The 20,548-nt window shown below is 43.1% G+C and overlaps 1 protein-coding gene across 17 annotated transcripts in view; it reads left to right on the top strand.

The window, feature by feature from the left end:
* phldb1b (pleckstrin homology-like domain, family B, member 1b) overlaps window positions 1–20,548 on the top strand; it is a 394,940-nt gene that overhangs the window by 360,103 nt on the left and 14,289 nt on the right. For 13 of the 17 annotated variants that reach the window (XM_059956924.1, XM_059956919.1, XM_059956911.1 and 10 more), the window contains one exon: window positions 4,487–4,525. The exons of the other annotated variants lie outside the window; for them this stretch is intronic. In XM_059956924.1, the coding sequence (XP_059812907.1) occupies window positions 4,487–4,525 (39 nt within the window). The remainder of the gene's footprint in view (window positions 1–4,486; window positions 4,526–20,548) is intronic. 17 annotated transcript variants of the gene reach the window in all.

Here is a 20,548-nt window from a genome sequence, read left to right as displayed (position 1 = left end):
GGGCTAAACACAGAGCTGTGTGGTGCAAATAGCTGCTGGAATAGGCTAGTGGGCCTCAACGTCTCTTCTGTGCTGTTTCTGCATTCACACTATTCCTCAATCTAACGAAAATCCAGCTGCACATTAAATTCTTCAAATGATCCAGCTTCCACCATCCACTGGGGTAGAGAATTCCAGGGACTCACCACCTCTTCAAGAAGAAATTACAGTTTAACCCAGTTTTAATGACTGGCTCCCTATCTTGTAGTTGTCCCATCTGAAAACATGCCAGCATCTACCCTTTCAAGCCCCCTTAGGACCATAATAAAAAACAGACATAGCACAGGAACAAGCCCTATCTGTGCTACCATGATAGAAGAGCACGATGCAGATCCTTCGATCGAGGATGTGCTGACGTGCTGTATATAGATGTACTTGATGATGCCAGTTTGGTTCGTATCACTCCACACCTGTTCACGTGCCTGTGTAAGTGCCTCTTTATGTGTTATATATTAGGAAAAGGTCACCCCTCCTTCTTTCATACTCCAAGGAATAGATGCCAACCTGTTGTCTCTCTTGATAGGATAATCCTCTCATCTCAGAAATTTAGCTTGATGAGTCTCCATTGTACTTCCCCCAGTGCTTCTTTTAAAGTAAGGAGACTGGAACATGACACAATATTCCAGAAGAAGCTTCATCAGCACCTTGTACAATTGCAACAGAACCTCCTTTCAACTCCAATCCCTTTGCATTGAAGGCAAACGTGGTGTTCGCCTCCTTAGCTACTTGCCAGATCTGCCTGCTTGATTCTTGTGATTCTTTCATCAGAAAGCTAGATATCTCTGCACTGCTCACTCGTAGCCTCACTTCATTTAGGTAATAATCTCCCTTTTGTTTGTTCTTACTGAAGTGCATGACCTCAGACTCTCTGCATTATACTCTATTTACCACTCTTTTGCCCACTCATTCATCTATTTATATACCCTTTCAGAATCACAGTATGATCTTCCATCTTCCACTGTAGCAATAGCAAATTTGGAAACATTATGTACTGTTATTCCTCATTAATGTAAATACTGAACAACATTCCACTTGTGTTCTCTTTCCTGTCTGAAAAGGACCCATTTATTCCATCACTTTGCTTTCTGTAGGACAGTTTTTAATCCATTCTAGCACCAACCTCCTCTGTTGCACCTTTTCAAATGCTTTTTGAAAATCCAAATGCACTCTATCAACTCTCCCTGTTACATCCTCAAAGGATTTAGGAAAGGTATTCAAACATGATTTTTATTCTATTTATTTTTATGTAGAGATACAGCACAGTAGCAGGTCCCTTTGGGCCAATGAGCAGTCCTGCCCAATTACATGGATGTGACTAATTAACCTTCTATCACCCTGTCTTTGGACTGTGGGAGGAAACCAGAACACCCAGAGGAAACCAACATGGTCATGGGGAGAATGTACAAACTCCTCACAGAAAGCGATGGGTTGATGGCTCGGTAATAGCTGCTATGCTACAATGGCACCCAGTATAATTAAACCTAATCATGATGGTTTTATGATTTAGCTTTCATTAAACCATGCTGACCAGAAGTCATTATATTCAACTTTCCAAATTGATTAGCTATTTTCTCTTTGAGTACTTATTCTAGAATCTTATCAATACTAGTTGTTAAACTAACTGGCTTGTACTTCCATGTCTTCTCCCTTTCTCCTTTTGTGAAAAGGGGAGTCACTTTGGTTGTTTCCAATCTTCAGGTTCCCTCCCAGAACTCAGCAGCTTAACGAAACTTCAACCACTGGGTTGGCAATCTCTGCAGCCACTTCCTTTAAAAGCCTCGCGTGCAATCCATCAAGTCCTGCTGATTTCTCCCCACCCCCATCCATGTGTCTCTCCAATAGTCTGACAACTATGGTCTAAGTCTTAGACCATAAAGCAGAGGTGCAGAATTAGGCCATTCAGCCCATCAAGTCTGCTCTGCCATTCCATCATGGCTGATCCCAGATCCCACTCAACCCCATACACCTGCCTTCTCACCATATCCTTTGATGTCCTGACCAATCAGGAAACGATCAACTTCCGCCTTCAATATACCCACAGACTTGACCTCCACTGCAGTCTATGGCAGAGCGTTCCACAGATTCACTACTCTCAGGCTAAATAAATTACTCCTTACCTCTGTTCTAAAAAGTCACCCCTCAATTTTGAGGCTGTGCCCTCTAATTCTGGATAACCCCAGCATAATCCCTTGTCCCTTGTAATTGGAATTTTTATGAATTCAACTATATAATTTGAAATTACCCCATCTGATATCTTCCACATTCAACCTATATGCCATTTTTACTTCCTGCTGTTAATTCTTGAAAATGTACACGTATAGTTATCTTTCTACTTTTATATCAACAGAAACTATTGACTGTTTGTTTTAATACATGTTTTTTTCTCAAAATTCATCTCCCTTTTCAGACTATAAGATATAGGAACAAAATTAGGCCATTTGGCCTATCGAGTCCGCTCCATTTCACCTTGGCTGATCCCATTTTCCCTCTCAGCCACAATCTCCTGGCTTCTCCCCGTATTCCTTTATGCCCTGACTAATCAAGAGTCTATCAACCTCTGCCTTAGATATACTGAATGACTTGGCCTTCACAGCTGCCTCTGGCAATGAATTCCACAGATTCACCACTCTCTGGTTAAAGAACTTTCTCCTCATCTCCATTCTAAAAGAGCACCCCTCTTTCCTGAGGCTGTGTCCTGTGGTCTTAGACTCTCCCATCATAGGAAACATCTCCTCCACATCCACTCTGTCTATGCTTTTCACAATTCAATAGGTTTCAATGAGGTCACCCCTTATTCTTTGAAATTCCAATGAATACAGACCCAGAGCCATCAGCTCTTCATATGACAAGCCACTCAATCCCGGAATAATTTCATGAACCTCCTTTGAACCCTCTCCTGTTTCAGCACATCCTTTCTAAGATAAGGGGCCCAAAACTGCTCACAATACTCCAAGGGAGGCCTCGCCAGTACTTTATAAAGTCTCAACTTTACATCTTTGCTTTTGTATTCCAGCCCTCTTGAAATGAATGCTAACATTGCATTTGCCTTCCTCACCACAGACTCAACCTGCAAGTTACCCTTTAGGGAATCCTGCACAAGGACTCCCAAGTCCCTTTGCACTTCAGTTTTTGTATTTTCTCTGCATTTAGAAAACAGTCAACCCTTTCCTTTCTTCTACTAATGGGCTTATAAATTTTATGAGCTTTTTAGTCTTCTGCTGGATCTTAAATACTTCCCAGGCCTCTGATCTACCTGTATATAACCTTTGTCACTTTGCATACCTTAGTTTTCAATTAGAAGAAACGCTGACTCCTTAGTGGAACTCATCCTGTCTTTCGGGGTGTGACAGGCTCACCTTTCAGTGTAGACTGGTGACTGTGCACAGGGAGTTGTGCTTGACTCCCCTGGCAGCTTCATGGCTCCAGTCAGTGATTCTTGTGATGATAGGGGCCACTATCTCAAGCAGATCTCGGCCTGCCTGCTCCACCCTGCGTGCTTTGCACGTTCTCCTCTGTGGAGCCAGAATGTAGCCGGAGGGTAAGGCTTTTATTACAGATGTAATGGCATGTTGAGACCCAAAATCTCTTGACAATTTGTGGCTCTGAGTGAATCACTGTTAAAGGGACTATCGCAAAAACAACATAGCATTCCAGTGCAGGCCCACTGCCTGCCCTTGTCTTCTGGTAGGCTGGACAACAGCAGGCTGAAACACTCAAGATATATAAGTGTGAGCACACACTCACATTGACACACTCATATACACACAGGCACAGATGCGCACACACAGACATACACACACACACACCATGGACTAGAGGAACGTTGCTTTGTTCGTTTGTATATACGTACAGTCAGATGACAATGAACTTGAACTTGTATACATGGACATTCCCTTTTACCAATGGAGCTTTTTAATTCTGCCGCTTCCTATGCTAATTGGTGATAACTCAGTTCTAAAATTCTCACCCTTGTGTTCAAATCCCTCCAAGGCATTCCCGAGAGTCTCTTCTGCCCAGCCAACCTTCCAAATCTGGCCTGCTGTACACCTTTCACCTTAGCTGGTCTTCTTAAATCCACCCTGAGTCTCTACTACACTCCCTTACCTTGCACAGCCACTGTCTGCTCTCGTTAAGGATTTGCATTTGACCTCATTGGGTGTCAGTGTAGGTGAGCAAACACAGGACTTCATATAAGTCTGGATATGGACTTTCCTTGGAACTTAATGACTATTGACTAAAGTTCAGGTGCTTCAGTTCCTCATGTGGTCCTTAGTTTGCCTCCGGTTTCTTGGGAGCTGTATCCCTCCATTAACTTGCCATGTAAAGCAGAGGTCGGTCCAGAGTGGAGTCTGATGATTTAGTTCTCTGGATGAGGTTGGGAAAAAGGCAGGACATCGGATGAAGATTTCCAGTGGCTGATTTTTGTCCCCTCTCCTCTCCCCCCTAGGGATACTGAGGACAATGGAAGGAGCTCAGCTGAGCTGAGGTGAGCAAAATCAGCATTAACAATTTAATTGCCATTAAAGATATTCCTTTTCTGGAATATCATGTTCTGTGTGAGATAGAAAATAAAGAAATTCTGGCAGTGGAATGGGGCTATTCGTGATCTCAGGAGGTTTGATCTCAGTAGTGAAGTGCTTATGGAAGTCCTGTTGGTGTTCCAGTGTGGTAAATGATGTTCAAAGTAAATTTGTTATCAAAGTACATGTACTATATGTCACCATATTAGCCCTGAGATTCATTTTCTTGTGGGCATTCACAGCAAATGGAGAAAACATAAAAGAATCTGTGAAAGACGGCGCCCAGCAATAACCAACATGCAAAAGCAACAAAACTGTGCAAATATAGAAAGAGAAAAAAGAAATAATAATAAAGTCCCTAGCAATTGAGAAACGAGTGTACTTCACTATGTCGGTACCTCGGGTTCTACCAGATGAGCTAAGAAAGAAAACCTGTAACAATGATAGTAAATACATAAACAATAAATATTGAGAAAATAAAATGAAGAGTGAGTCCAGAGGTTGTGGGAACAGTTCAGTGATGGGGTGAGTGAAGTTATCCCCTCTGGTTCAGGAGCCTGATGGTTGTGAGGTAACAACTGTTCCTGAACCTGGTGGTGTGGTTCCTAAGGCCTCTGCATCTTCTTCCTGATGGCAGCAGTGAGAAGAGAGCATGACCTGAGTGGTGGGAGTCCCTGAGGTTGGATGCTGCTTTCCTGTGACAGCTGTCCGTGTAGACGTGCTCAGTGGTGGGGAGGGTTTTACCCATGATGGTCTGGGCCATATCCACTACTTTTTGTAGGATTTTCCATTCAAGGGCATTGGTGTTTCCATACCAGGCTGTGATGAACCAGTCAATATACTCCCCACCACACATCTATAGAAGTTGTCAAAGTTTTAGATGTCATGTCATGTTTTCGCAAACTTCAAAGGAAGGAGAGTTGTTGCTGCGCTTTCTTCCCAATTGCACTTACCTGTTGGGCCCAGGACAAGTCCTCTGAAATTATAACATCGAGGAATTTAAAGTTGCTGGCCCTCTCCACCTCTGATCCTCCAGTGAGAACTGACAAATGGACTTCTGGTTTCCTCCTCCTGAAGTCAATAATCAGCTCCTTGGTCTTGCTGACACTGAGAGAGAGAGAGAGAGGTTGTTGTTGTGGCACCACTCAACCAGATTTTCAATCTCCCTCCTATATGCTGATTTGTCATCACATTTGATTCAGCCAATGGCATGGTGTCATCAACAATTTTAAATATGGCATTGGAGCAGTACTTAGCTTCACAGTCATAGGTATAAAGTGAGTAGAGCACGGGGCTAAGCACACAGCCTGTGGTGTACCCGTGCTGACAGAGATTGTGGGGGAGATGTTGTTGCCAATCCATAAGGACTGGGGTCTGCAAGTGAGGATTGTCCAAGTCTGTTTAAGAAGACGTTTGTTATTTTTCTATATTTGTTATGATGATTTGGGAATATTATTTATAAGAATGAAACACCAACAATTTAATCAGCAATTGAAGGACTTTCACCAGGATATTCCAAAGCCATTGACTACTTGTGAAGTGCAGTCACTGGTGTAAAGTTATTTCAGAGGCCATAAAATGCTTCAGGACATGGAGCTGAGGAGAGGAGCTGTTTAAATACAAGTTATGTTTTGTTTCTGTGAGGTACGGTGCTGTTTACCTCAGTGGGATGAGTCAACAGTCAGGCTGGCTATACTTGCATGCCAAGCTTCATTAATCACGGCTTTCAAAGAGAGTTGCTCAGGCACTTGAGGGAAAATGGGCCTGGTGTGACCGCTCCACCAGGAGCTGACAGAGAATAGCAGAGAATAGATTTGGTTATGGTAGAGGAATGGCTTCCTGTACCATAACAGTCTTATGATCATATAAACTATGATGTTTTTAGGACTATAAATATGTTCATAGAAGATAAAAATATATTTTTTATTTCCTCTATGATTTCCCCTCTTGGTGTCCAGATTATAGTTCATTTTCCAGATCTTCAGAACAATCTTGGGGTTAGCAAAGCCCAGCATTCCTCTAACCCACCTTAGATGTGGATGACACCTGTCTTCACCTGTGGAGTGAGCGGCATTGGTTGGGTAGGAACGTCATTGGTGACACATCCAAGCTGCATAGATGGAGTTGAGATAAATCTCACCCATACTCCACTTGAACAGCAGAACAAGTTCAAGAATTTCAATGTGGTTCAATATAAAACTGGTCTATACCTAAAGCTTGAGCAGCTGCACTGGGCTATGGATCTTGAGTATATGTATCAGGGTGGGGTGGGATTTCAAATGAATGAATTAAAAACCCCAGATTTGCATCAAATATGATCAGGCCAGGCCATTTAGTTACAGATAAAAGCGGGAAGGTCATTACTAAAAGATTTTAAAGGCTGACATCCACTGAATGTCAGGAAACACAGGAAGCAGCTTCTTTTGCTTTCAAGTCCAACTACTTGACCCTGGTTTTTACTACTACTTGTATTGGGTTTAGGTCAGATCAGGTAGCAATGTGCGACAAGCCCTTGTGTCAAGTTCATATTGACAGTGCTGTATGTTTGGGTAGTAATTCCAAAAAGGCAACTACATCCCCCAGTATTGGAGAACTTAATAAATTAGATTTTTGATTTAAGTTCTCCAGCAATAAATTTGATTTGGTCACAACTGTCCTTACCATGCATAAATGACATCTGTGGTGCAGCCTTGTCTGTGTGGTAAACTGCACCAGTGCTAACATGATGATTAAGTTCAGATCAGCATTATTTGGCACATGTACATATGCACGTGAAATACATTGTTTTGTGCCAACAAACAACACAGTGGGAGGATGGGCTGGGGGTAGCTTCCAGCACCAAAGTAGCATGCTCACAACTTATGAACGCTAACCCATTCTTCTTTGGACTGTGGGAAGAAACCGGAGCACCCGGAGGAAACCCATGTGGTCACAAGGAGAATGTACACACTCCTTACAGACAGTGGCAGGAATTGAAGCCCCATTGCTGCTCACTGGAGCTCTAACATAAGAACATAAGAAATAGGAGCAGGAGTAGGCCATCTGGCCCATCGATCCTGCTCCTCCTTTCAATAAGATCATGGCTGATCTGACCATGGACTCATCTCCACCTACCTGCCTTTTCCCCATAACCCTTAATTACCCTACTATGCAAAAATCTATCCAACCCTGCCTTAAGTATATTTACTGAGGTGGCCTCCACTGCTTCATTGGGCAAAGAATTCCACAGATTCACCACCCTCTGGTGAAAAGCAGTTCCTCCTCATCTCCATCCTAAATCTAGTCCCCTGAATCTTGAGACTATGTCCCCTAGTTCTAGTCTCATCATTATCAATCCCTTTCATAATTTTATATTTTTCTATAACATCTCCTATCATTCTTCTGAATTCCAGCAACTACAGTCCCAGGTGACTCCTCTCCTCATGTCTAACCCCTTCAACTCTGGAATCAACCTGGTGTACCTCCTCTGCACTGCCTCCAAAGCCAGTATATCCTTCCTCAAGTAAGGAGACCAGAACTGCACACAGTACTCCAGGTGCGGCTTCACCAGTACCCTGTACAGTTGTAGCATAACCTCCCTGCTCTTAAATTCAATCCCTCTAGCAATGAAGGCCAACATTCCATTTGCCTTCTTGATAGCCTGTGCACCTGCAAACCAACCTTTTGTGACTCATGCAGAAGCACTCCCAAGTCCCTCTGCACAGCAGCATGCTGCAATCTTTCACCATTTAAATAATAATCTGCTCTTCCATTTTACCTGCCAAAGTGGATGACCTTGCATTTACCAGCATTGTACTCCATCTGCCAGACTTTTCCCACTCACTTAACCAATCTGTATCTTCTGCACAATTTGCTTTTCCACTCACTTTAGTATCATCAACAAACTTAGATGCACTACACTCTTCCAGATTGTAAGCATTATGTCAACTGCCATGTTACCATGGTGACAGTGCTGGTGAACACTCATTGAGTGTAAATTGGAATTAGTGAGAACAATTCATCAGTCAGTGAGAAGACAGTACTGCCATTTTGAATTACTTAACACCAAGCTTGCAAGGGTAAGGCCTACCTGTCACTCATCCCATTAAACAAAAACGTCATCAACACCGGGGCGAATTAAAATGATAATCACTACCATTCCTTCCTGTTTGTTACAACAATTCTACTTTTCTGGCTTTTGCAGTTTTATAATTGTTTCATCTTGTAAACATTTACAGGGATTAGTGAGGCAGGAGCTGAAAAGTGTTTTACTGATTTGAAGGCTTCTGCACAATTACTCTCAGACACTGGTACATTAGGTGCATTTCCATTTGGGAATACGACTGGGAGAACGGGCAGGGGTCACTGAGATCAGCACCAGCACATTCTGGACGAGAAAGGTGGAGGAGGGACGCCGGCACAATAGCACATTGCTTTCCAGCACCACTTTTCACTGATCTGTGTTCAATTCAAGTCACTGCCTGTAAGGAGTTTGTACTTTCTCCCTGTGACCGTTGCACCCAGCGCAATCCTTGCTGATTTGATTTGATTTGACATAAACGAGTATTTCACTGTATGTTTTGATATACATGTGACAAGTAAAACTAAGCTAATCTTATCTTGCCTAAACCCAAGGATGTCTACACAGTAAAGATATCCTCAGTGAAATAATCCACCTGCTGAAGACAGCTGTGCTGCTCTCTAATATGCACTCGGTGGAAGAACAAGCTGGACCAGAACATCATCCCACGCGCCATTAATCTACAGGCCATACCATTCAGGAACTTAAGCTATATTGTATATTTTTTGCTATCATAACCATGTGTGCTGTGTGCTATTGGTAATGTCTTTTGCACCTTGACCTCAGAGGAACTCTGTTTCATTTGGCTATTCATGTATGGTTGATGATAACTAAACTTGAATTTCAACTTGCAAACTTAGAACAGGGCAAAAACTGCATTACCAACGGCTATCAGGGTCTCCTTCTGGAGGAACCTGTAGGCAAAGAACCTCAAGGAGTTCTAGTCCAATAAGATCTATCTGCTGCAGATGGTGTATGTGTCCATTTTATACTTCACCTTTCAGGTAGCCTCGGAATGGTAGTCTGATCAATCAATCAACCCTTCATACTCTTGAGTAGGAGTTTTCCCTCATTTTGAGCCCTGCATGCCTCATTGTCCCTGTTACGATCTCCTCCTTCCATGGGGATTGGGAATTGTAGGTTTCCCTCTGATTATCATGTGCTCTGCCTGGGCATGCAGACGTGGTGCAGGAGCAGATGGCGCCAGCGGACAACACAATCAAAGGCGACATCCTTCAGACGGTTTACAAAACTACTTCTTTCACTTCTTTTACATCTTCTTTTTCGTTCAAATGTGCTTCTGCTACTGTCGGAGTTTGCAATCTACATTTTGATGGTGTGTCTTCCGGCTAATTGAGCAATCTGGCGCTTTGCTGTCTCCAGGGTGTTTGGTGAGGCTTCGAGCGAAGCGAGAAGCCTTGGGCCAAGAAGCCTGGAGACAGGGCGCGAGCCCGAGATCGACTCCATTTTCTTGTCAGTTAAAGCGCTGAGGAGGATTGAAGTCATCAGGGCGAGCAGGTGTTCTGCATTGTCTACCGGCCTCTGGTCGCTGCTGCTGGAGGAGGGTGTCTGTGCATAATGGCCTCTCCCTCCCCCTCCCCCTTCCTTGATGCGGTTGGAGGATGGTGCTGGAGTGCTGGGTCTTGGGCAAGCTTTAATCAACATGGTGTGTGGATTGGACTCTGGAGCTGCCATTTTGATATGTTTCTGGCCTCCGCTGCTTTTTCTGTGCAGTTTTGATTAGGGCGGCTTGCAGAAAATGAATGACACAGTGTGAGAGTAAACTGAACTGAGCTAAACTGAATATGCTTGGACTCTTTCGATGACTCTTGTGGATTGGGGCTTACGTTCTGTGCTTTTTGCTCGTTTTTTGCTATTTGTGTGATCTGTGGGGGGTTTTTTGCACGTGGGGGTGGGGTTGATGTTGTTCTTTGAACAGGTTCCATGGTTTTTCTTGTTTTGTGGCTGTCTACGGGAAGACGAAACTCAGGGTTGTATGCTGCATACATACTTCAATAATAAATGTACTTTGAACCTCTGAATTGCCTTGTCCCACATAAGAAAGGGAAGAGTGTCCTACAATCTCACCGCAATGATCATTGACAGGAGATTACAGTACACTCCCTCCCGTTGAATAAGCTGGCAGTGTGTGCAAAAGTTTACAGTAATGTTGACTACAGCAGAGGATATGGATATCAGAGATAAGTCCTGTCTGAGATGGTCACTATCTGCTTATATTGTGCTCAGCAGGCATGGGTTAATTGCATATAATGATCACACACCCATGTCGAGAAAAGCCATTGTATGTAGCCCCAGTGTATTTTGTGCATCCAAACATGAGAGATTCAAGCTGGCCGTGTCGTGCACAATTCCCATGATGTTACGCAGTTTTAAAGAAATGTGATGTTATCAACATGAAACATTTCCTCTGCTCAGATCTAACCTGTTTCAGAGATAGAACAGCAAAAGCCAGACGCTTGAATCAATAAGAGCTCAATTATGCTATCTGTGCCTGCGTTCTGTATGTTAGACGTGGCTAATTATTTACTGGCATTCAGCAGGAAAGCCCCATGGAATGTAACTGATATGCAGTTAATCTGCTAAAGAAGTTCCATGCCTGTACACAGGATTGACCTGTTGCTGAATTTGAGGAGCACTCTTCAATTTTTTTCCTGGATTGTTCGGTTCTGCTGTGAATCCTGATTTCTGAACCAGGACTACCACCAACTGCCTCACTAATTTCTGCTCTTCTTGCACTACTTATTTAATGTAATTTTACATATTCACGCACACTCAGTGGCCACTTTATTAGGCACAGGAGTGGAACCTGGTGTGGTCTTCTGCTGCTGTAGCCCATCCACTTCAAGGTTTGATGTGTTGTGCGTTCAGAAATGCTCTTCTGCACACCACTGCTGTAACGTGTGGTTATTTGAGTTACTGTCGCCTGAACCAGTCTGGCCATTCTCCTCTGACCTCTCTCATTAACGAGGCGTTTTTGCTCACAGAACTGCCGCTCACTGGATTCGGTTTTTTTTTCTTTTCACACCATTCTCTGTAAATTCTTGGGACTGTTGTGCGTGAAAATCCCAGGAGATCATCAGTTTCTCAGATATTCACACCACGCCGCCTGGCACCAACAATCATTCCACGGTCAAAGTCGCAAACATCACATTTCTTCCCCATTCTGATGTTTGGTCCGAACAACGAGTGAACCTCTTGACCATGTCTGCGTGCTTTTACGCATTGAGAGTTGCTGCCACATGATTGGCTGGTTAGATATTTGCATTAACGAGTGGGTGTACCTTATAAAGTGGCCACTAAATGTATATATTTCTCATTGTAATTTATAGTTCTTATGTATTGCACTGTACTGCTGCTGCAAAGCAACAAACTTTATTGCATGTTGTATGTCAGTGATAATAAACTCTGATCTGATTCAGATTTTGATTCTTTCTGCAAGCATAAGCCTCCAGTACCTAATCAAGTGCACATCCGCCATTTGTCAGAGTCAGTAAACTGTGCCCAGCTGGTTATCTGCAGTAGAAACCCCTGTTTAGATTCTTTACACAAGATGTCATTTTGTCCTTTACCAGTGTTCAGCAGACTGTGGGCAGGTTAATGCTTACGACGAGTGGAATCAGTTATCTGGACTACAGCATCATCAAATTATCATTGAAAACTCTGCTTGAGGGAAGGTAACTTTAATCAGACTCAACCTCACAGGCTTTGAAAGTGGTTTATTGATTCACCAAGCTGTGAGTAAATAGGGAAACAAAAGGAATAACAGCCCACAAAATGAAAAAGTAAAGCAAGTCCTGATGAAGGGTCTTGGCCCAAAATGTTGACTGTCTATTCATTTCCATTGATGCTGCCTGACCTGCTGAGTTCTTCCAGCATTTTGTGTGTGCTGCCAAGGAATTTGACACACTTGGGGAAAAACAATAATATTGCATGTCATGGAGATGAACAGGGAAGTCAGAAAGGAATAGAAATTTCATGTTGTCTTCTTTTTGAGGTTCAGAAGTTAAGTGTGGGAACTTGTTGAAGTGTTTAAGGTAATATAGGAGGATGCTAGGCTAGAAAGACCTGAACTATTCCCTCTGGTGTGGGAGAGACCGTATAAAGGTCTTTTTATCTTGCCTCTCTCCCACACCAGAGGAAATAGTCTCTTCAGGTTTTAAGATTTTAAGGTAAAAGCCTTATGAGTACCTTAAAATCACAGCAAACCTTAAAAGCAAAATAAGGAAATACATTTTCCTTCAGTGGATGGTATGAGTTTATCTTTTGAAGATTTATGACTGGTTAGTAGTCAAGATAAACGAACAAATTTGTGTTGGATACAGGAAATTTCTTCAGAAATGGGAAAAAAATCCTGGCAAAGTAAACCAATTCTGGTTTTGCTTCATTCACTTCAGAGTTTTCCGGCACAACATCCACATTATCCACGCTAATTACAAAGCTGTTTATAATTGTCCTTCTAACTTCACCACGCCACCCTGGTTTCAAAGCCTAGAAAACAACTGATATACAGGGAAGGGCAGAGTTCCGAGATGGTTCCTTGTGCGCTGCATTGCTGGGATTCTATGGCTGGGCCACAGATTCCGCTCCAGGTTTTCCTGCCAGCTCTCCTCTCCTTTTACGCCCGTGCACTTGATCCATGTTTGCATTTGCCAAAGTTTCACAGAGATACAGAGAGAGAGAGAGAGAGATCGCTGTCAGTCGGTTTTACGGATATAAGCAGCTTCCACTCAATGTCACCTTACACCTAAGCTCTCTTGAAAATGAGAACAAAGAAGAAAGTGTTCCCAGTTCTTTTGTGTTGGGAATAGTGGCCTGGGCTTCACCTAAACCGATGGCTTCTAATTATAACAAGAAGTGTGGCTGGTGAGTGTGCAGAGTGCTTTCTCTACTTCTCTCCTTCCCTTTCTCCTCCCTGCCTCCCTCCCACTCTCACTCCCACTCTCTCCCTCTGCCCCTTTGCCCCTCTGCCCCTCTCTCCCTCCCTCCCTCCGCCCCTCTCTTCCTCCCTCCCTCTGCCCCTCTCTCTCCCTCTCTCCCTCTCTTTCCCCCTCTCTCTGTCTCTTCTATCTGTCTGAAGGCAAAAGCTCTCCTTTTTCGTAAGCATCAACTATTTTCCCAGTGGGCAGGGGAGGGCATCTGTGATTGTAGGTTGGATGCAACTTGTGTGATGTCCAGTGTTAGATGCAGAGGGCAAACTGACTCGTGAGTTCCTGGCACCTGGGAGGCGACCTTTAAACCCTTCTCTGACTCCACGCCCTCACACAGCTTGCTGGCAACAGGTCTGAAGTTATTAACCTCTCAAGGGCTGGAGTACAGAAATAGAGTGTTTCAAAAAAAGATTTAAGTAAGACTTTGCCGAAGATAATAAAAGGCTTTGCGAAAGGCTAATGTGGTTTCACAAACAAGAGAAAATCTGCAGATGCTGGAAATCCAAGCAACACACACAAAATGCTGAAGGAACAGTTGACATTTCGGGCCGAGGCCCTTCATAAGGACTGGGGAAAAAAAAGTTAAGAAGGTGGAGGAGGGGAGGAAGAAACACAAGGTGAGAGGTGAAACCGGGAGGGGAGGGGATGAAGTAAAGAGCTGGGAAGTTGATTGGTGAAAGTGATACAGGGCTGGAGAAGGGGGAGTCTGATAGGAGAGGACAGAAGACCATGGGAGAAAGAAAAAGGGGGAGGAGCACCAGAGGGAGGTGATGGGCAGGCAAGGAGACAAGGTGAGAGAGGAAAATGGGGGTGGGGAATGGTGAAGGGAGGGGGGGGCATTACCAGAAGTTTGAGAATTCAATGTTCATGCAATCAGATTGAAGGTTACATAGTCAGAATATAAGGTATTGCTCCTCCAACCTGAGTGTGGTCTCATCATGACAGTGGAGGAGGCCATGGATGGACATGTCAGAGTGGGAATGGGAAGTGGAGATCCTACTTTTTCTGGTGCTTGGAACTTGGCGAATCAGTCTCCTAATCTATGTCTGGTCTCACTGATAAGTAGGAGGCCACACCGGGAACACTGGATACAGAACATGACCCCCACAGGCTCACAGGCGAAGTGTCGCCTCACCTGTAAGGACTGTTTGGGGCCCTGAATGGTAGTGAGGGAGGAGATGAAGGGGCAGGTGTAGCACTTGTTCTGCTTGCAAGGGTAAGTTCCAGGAGGGAGATCAGTGGGGAGTGACAAATGGACAAGGGAGTCGCGTAGGGAGTGATCGCTGTTGAAATCACAAAGTAGGTGGGGAGGGAAAGATGTTCTTGGTGGTGAGATCCCATTGGCGATGGCGGAAGTTATGGAGAATTATGTGATGGATGCGCTGGTGGGGCAGCAGGTGATGACAAGAGGAACCTTATCCGTGGTAGGATGGCAGGAGGGTGGGGTGAGAGCAGGAGTGAGCAAACCAGGGTTTGACTCCATCCTGATGATGTTTCCATGGCTTTTTTTTTACTGGATTTTCAATTACTTTTGGAGATTATGCTCCTGCTTTCTCTTTCCTATCAACAGAAATAGCTTTCTATGATCTCCCTTTTCAAATGCTTTATTATTGTGTATGCTTCCACTACGTCTCAAAGGACTACAACTAATATTCAAGGCAGGAGGTACAAGAGCTTGAAGACCCACAATCAACATTTTGGGAACAGCTTCTTCCTGTCTGCCATCAGATTTTTGAACACCACCTCACTATTCCTCTCTTACACTTTATTTATTGTAACTTATAGTACTGTTCGTGTCTTGCTCTGTACTGCTGGCACAAAGCAACAGATTGCACGATTTGTGTCAGTGATAATAAAACTAATTCTGATTGTAAAATTCAACATTGTCACCTAGCGTTAGCATTGTTCTACAAGATGGATATTAGTAACAGTTGTGCTTTATTTCGACCTCAAGGCCCAGTCCATTGCAGGCCAGGTGACTCTATCTCACTCTGCCATTTGGAGGAAGGACCGGTAATGTTCCAGGTGTCCTGTTGACACTCTCCCCTGCACAGATTCTTCACGTTGTTGTCCATTTACAGCATCTCTCCCTACCCCGCCATGTAATAGCACAACAAAGCTGTTAAAGTGTGAGGTATTTCCAAGACTTGTGCTCGATGCATGTTCCTGCTTTCATTCAGTATTTTATATATAATGCAGTACTGAGCCAAGCCAATTACAAAGCTCATTATAAAGATAAAGATTTGATTTATTTGTCACATGTACCTAAGAACATACAGTAAAAAGCACCATTTGGATCAAATCAAATCAGCGAAAATTGTGCTAGGCAGCCTGGAAGTGTTGCCATCATTCTGGCACCAACGTTACATGCCCACAGCTCATTGACTCTGTCCCATACGTCTTTGGACTGTGGGAGGCAACCGGAGCACCCGGAGGAAACCCACACGGTCACGGGGAAAACGTACAAACTCCTTACAGGCCACGGCGGGAATCGAACCCCGATCTTACTGCTGGCACAGTAAAGTCAGTAAAGCTGCATAGTACTATTCTTACTTTATTTAGACTCGGTTGATCCTTGCTGGGTACAATACGGTGTGATGTACTCGTCTTGGTGAAGTGAGGGGCTTCAGCCAGACTGTCATTTGCTGATGTTATTGGAAAGGCCAGTCAATGCAATGGAGAAACTTTTTGACATTAAATACCTCACCAGTACGTTTTCACAAGTGTCTCCCACCCAACCATTGAACCTCACCCTTTGGCCTTTGTCTCTGAGTGCCTCACTTTTCCTTGCATTTCTCTGTCCCTCTGATTCCTGATTCTTCATTGAATTCCTGGAAAAACTCAAGTCATGTGTCACCTTGTCCTCCCAGTGACAAGCAAAATTGTTACTAATATTCATGTTGCAACGCAATGCTAACGGAAGATGACAATATTGCATTTTAACCATGAATATTTGTGTTCGATTGAGGTCTAGTGGAAGCAATGAGGCCACTCTCAGGTTGGAGGAGCAACACCTCATATTCCATCTGGGTAGCCTCCAACTTGATGGCATGAACATTGATTTCTCCAACTCCCAGTAGTTTCTCTGCCACCCACCTTCTCTCTTTTTCCATTCCCCATTCTAGCTCCCCTCTTACCCCTGCTTTTCTCCTTATCTGCCAATCACCTTCCTCTGGTGTCCCTCCTTCCCTTTCTCCCAAGGTCCATTCTCACCTCCTATCAGATTACTTCTTTTTCAGCCCTTTACCTTTTCCACCAATCATCTCCCAGCTTCTCACTTCATCCCACTCCACTACCCACCTGCCTTCCCCCTCTCCACCAATCATCTCCCAGCTTCTCACTTCATCCCGCTCCACTACCCACCTGCCTTCCCCCTCTCCACCAATCATCTCCCAGCTTCTCACTTCATCCCGCTCCACTACCCACCTGCCTTCCCCCTCACCTGGTTTCACCTATCACCTGCCAGCTTGTACTCCATCCCTTCCCCTTTATTAAGATTTCTTCCCCTTCCTTCTCAGTCCTGAAGAAAGGTCTCGGCCTGAAACTTTGACTGTTTATTCACCTCCATAGGCGTTGGCTGACCTGCTGAGTTCTTCCAGCATTTTGTGTGTGTTGCTCCAGATTTCCAGCATCTGCAGAATCTATTCTGTTTATTTGAAAATAGATGAACTTGAAAGGGGAGATAATGAAAAGTGATTTCTGTTGGTCGGAAACCCCCGGGGAAAGAGGAAGGAGGAGTATAATTTCCAAAAGTAATTGAAAATCTATAGAAACTAGAAATCTGAAATAAAGCCAGAAGACACTGAAAACACAACAGGTCAGGCAGCATCTGTGGAAAGAGAAACAAAGTTAACATTTCATGTCAAAGTTGCACCAACAGAACTCTTAATCAACCTGAAACATTAACCGTTTCTCTTTCAACAGATGCTGCCTAACTTCCTGAGTGTTTTGAGCATTTCCTGTTTTTATTAATTCTAACTTCTGTTTGACTATTAAGAATTGGTTGTAGTTTTCTAGGCTGATTTTATTTTAATTTATCTAAGGATATTTAGATTTATAGATCAAAGGTGAACTGTTGAGATGCAAGTCATCAATAATATATGGAATATTCGCAAACCCTTGAGGAACTGAATCGATTTCTTTTTTCTACAACTTAAATTGGCCTAACTATTGTTCCTGAAGTATTTCTGTGAATCTAAAGATACAGGAGCATCATGGTTAGCGCAACGCTATTACAGCTTGTGGCGTCGGAGTTCAGACTTCAATTGTGTCACTGTCTGTACGTCTTCCCCATGGAATGTGTGGGTTTCCTCTGGGTGCTCCAGTTTCCTCCCATATTCCAAAGCTGTACTAATTAGTAGGTTAACTGGCCATTGTAAATTGTCCTGGGATTAGCCTAAGATTAAATCAGTGGGTTGCTAAGCAATGCAGCTCATTGGGATGGAAGGGTCTGTTCCGCGCTGTTTCTCTAAATAAATAAATAATAAATAAGATTTTGGAACTTCTCACTATAAAGTATTGGCTCAAACATAAGCTATTTAACAGAATTATATGTCTCAATGCAAATTGTACGTAATGGTGATAGGATTAACTCTATTACCTCCTGCACTTACAAAGTGATGTTAATAAAGTTTCCCACTGCACCAGGAGTACCAACAAACTGTGAAGAGATGGGTGTAGAAAGATACAGAGCTGAAAAGCTAGTACCATACTAGTATACCTGCCTCCCTCAGAACTGGTGAAATACTACCCGTTGATTTTGGGTACACACAGGGTTCAGAAAATGCTGAAACTCCTCTCATTGAATTCAGCCAACTTTAACTTCAGCCCCTTGCATACAGTGAAAATGAGATTGGTATCAGTTACACCTGGTTGCAAGGTTGTTATCTGAGCTGTGTACACCCAACTCGCCCCAGCAAGTCTAGTTTCCTATAAACTCCAGTGTTTTTCTATCATTTATGGGTTTAATTACATAGGACAGATGTTGGTACCGTATGTCACTACCTGCATGTATGCAACAGACACGTAAGCTTGTTTAATGATGAGGGTAGATATTACTGTTTGTTATTTTCCCCTTGTCATGTGTTGTTCGTTAGACACAGAACATTCCACACATGAATAGTCATTAATTTCATATACCATTTAGAGTCTTATCTCTTCCAAGTGTCTCCATAACAACATATCTTATGTGCAGCAGATTACTCTCTTTCAATCTACCTGATCACTGTTTACCGTGCTTCTTATCTCTTCCCGTGGTCAGTTAACATTTCTTGTTCTCCTGCCCTGACCTTGAATAGCAGTTGGAGAATGGGGAAAGATTACTATGTTTGCTCCACCTGCACATTATCTAATTATATCCTAAAGAGAGGATGGCCCCTTTGGTGTGCACTGCAAGGAAAATGGTCTGCTTTCCAACTTGGATGGCGTTGCAATTCTATCCTTGATTTTTTTCAGTAACATATGAAATTAATTATTCAGTATTTTACCGTCGTTGGGATGGTGACTGCAGTGGTCGGTGATTTATATTTTCAGCAGAAAATGTCATGAGAGGTATGTCTCCACAGTGGACTTGGCAGTTCTGAACATAGTGCAAACCACAAATTTCACGATATATGTCAATGGTAATAACCTGTTGCTGATTTGGACTCTGACCTTTGCTTTTGCTTTAAGCCTGTGAAAGTAAGCACCACTCTTGTGTCTGCATCTGTTTTCACCCCTCGGTTTGTTCACACTGTCAATGAAAATCTGATGTCAATAAGCCTAGTTTGAGAAATGTAATTAAACCACTGTTCGATTTCTGCAAGGGTAGATTTGAAGGTTAAAGGCCATAAGATATTGGAGCAGAAATAGGTCATTTGTCCCATCAAGTCTGCTCTGCCGTTCGATCATAGCTGATATGTTATCCCGCTGAGTCCCATTCTCCTGCCTTCTCCCTGTAACCTTTGATGCCCTGACTAATCAAGAACCTATCAATCTCCACTTTAATTATACCCAATGACTTGGCCTCCACAGCTGTCTGTGGCAATGAATTCTATTCCATAGATTCACTATCCTCTGGCTAAAGAAATTCCTCTTCATCTCTGTTCTAAAGGGACATCCTTCTATTCTGAGGCTGTGTCCTCTGGTCTTAGACTCCCCCACTATAGGAAACATCCTGTCCATGTTCACTCTACCTAGGTCCTTCAATATTCAATAGGTTTCAGTGAGATCCTCTGCCCCCCCCCCCCCCAAAGAAGTTTTGTCAAATTTATAGAACCTTGACAAGGAAAAAAGATTTGCAGGGCATTCAGAAACTTGAGTTAGTAGAACAGTACCAGAACTGAGGGAGAAATAGTGTAGATACACTAAAGAAGAAACTACTTAAGCATCAGGAGAAAGGGGTAGAAACTACATTGGGAGGATTAGACAAGTTAAGGTGGAAAAAGGATTGTATGGATCATAAGCTCTGGTCCAGAATTAGTGGCATGCTCCTGAGCCATAAATACTTTACAGTTTGCAGGTGGATCCAAGAGTTTTATGTTAACGTGGAAATTACATTAAGCTGTTTTCCTCATCCCTACACCTGATCAAGTCAAATGCTTTTGGGAGCATCATAGCAATGTTTTTTCTATCCATATAAATTAATAAAGTTTGAGTGTCAAACTATCAAGAGGGCCAAAAATGCAGGAATGTAATTAGCAAAGAGGATATCATAAGGCTATAAGAAATATTGGCAGGTTGAGTAAGTGAGTAAAGATTTGGTAAATTAAGCTTAAAGTGCAGATTCCACAGCCTTTTAGATAAGAGTGACATAAAATGCGAAAGAGTGCGCCATTCAATTTCTGAAAGCTACTTCACTATTTTGTGCACTATTTATATTTATTATTGTAACTTACAGTAATATTTTAAGTATTGCACTGTACTGCTGTCATAAAACAACAGATTTCACCACATGTCAGTGACAATAAACACAATTCTGATTCTGACTCTGAGAGTCATAG

Source organism: Hypanus sabinus, chromosome X2 (genome assembly GCF_030144855.1).
Source record: "Hypanus sabinus isolate sHypSab1 chromosome X2, sHypSab1.hap1, whole genome shotgun sequence".
Classification (NCBI taxonomy): domain Eukaryota; kingdom Metazoa; phylum Chordata; class Chondrichthyes; order Myliobatiformes; family Dasyatidae; genus Hypanus; species Hypanus sabinus.
This window is presented reverse-complemented; position numbering and strand designations above follow the sequence as displayed.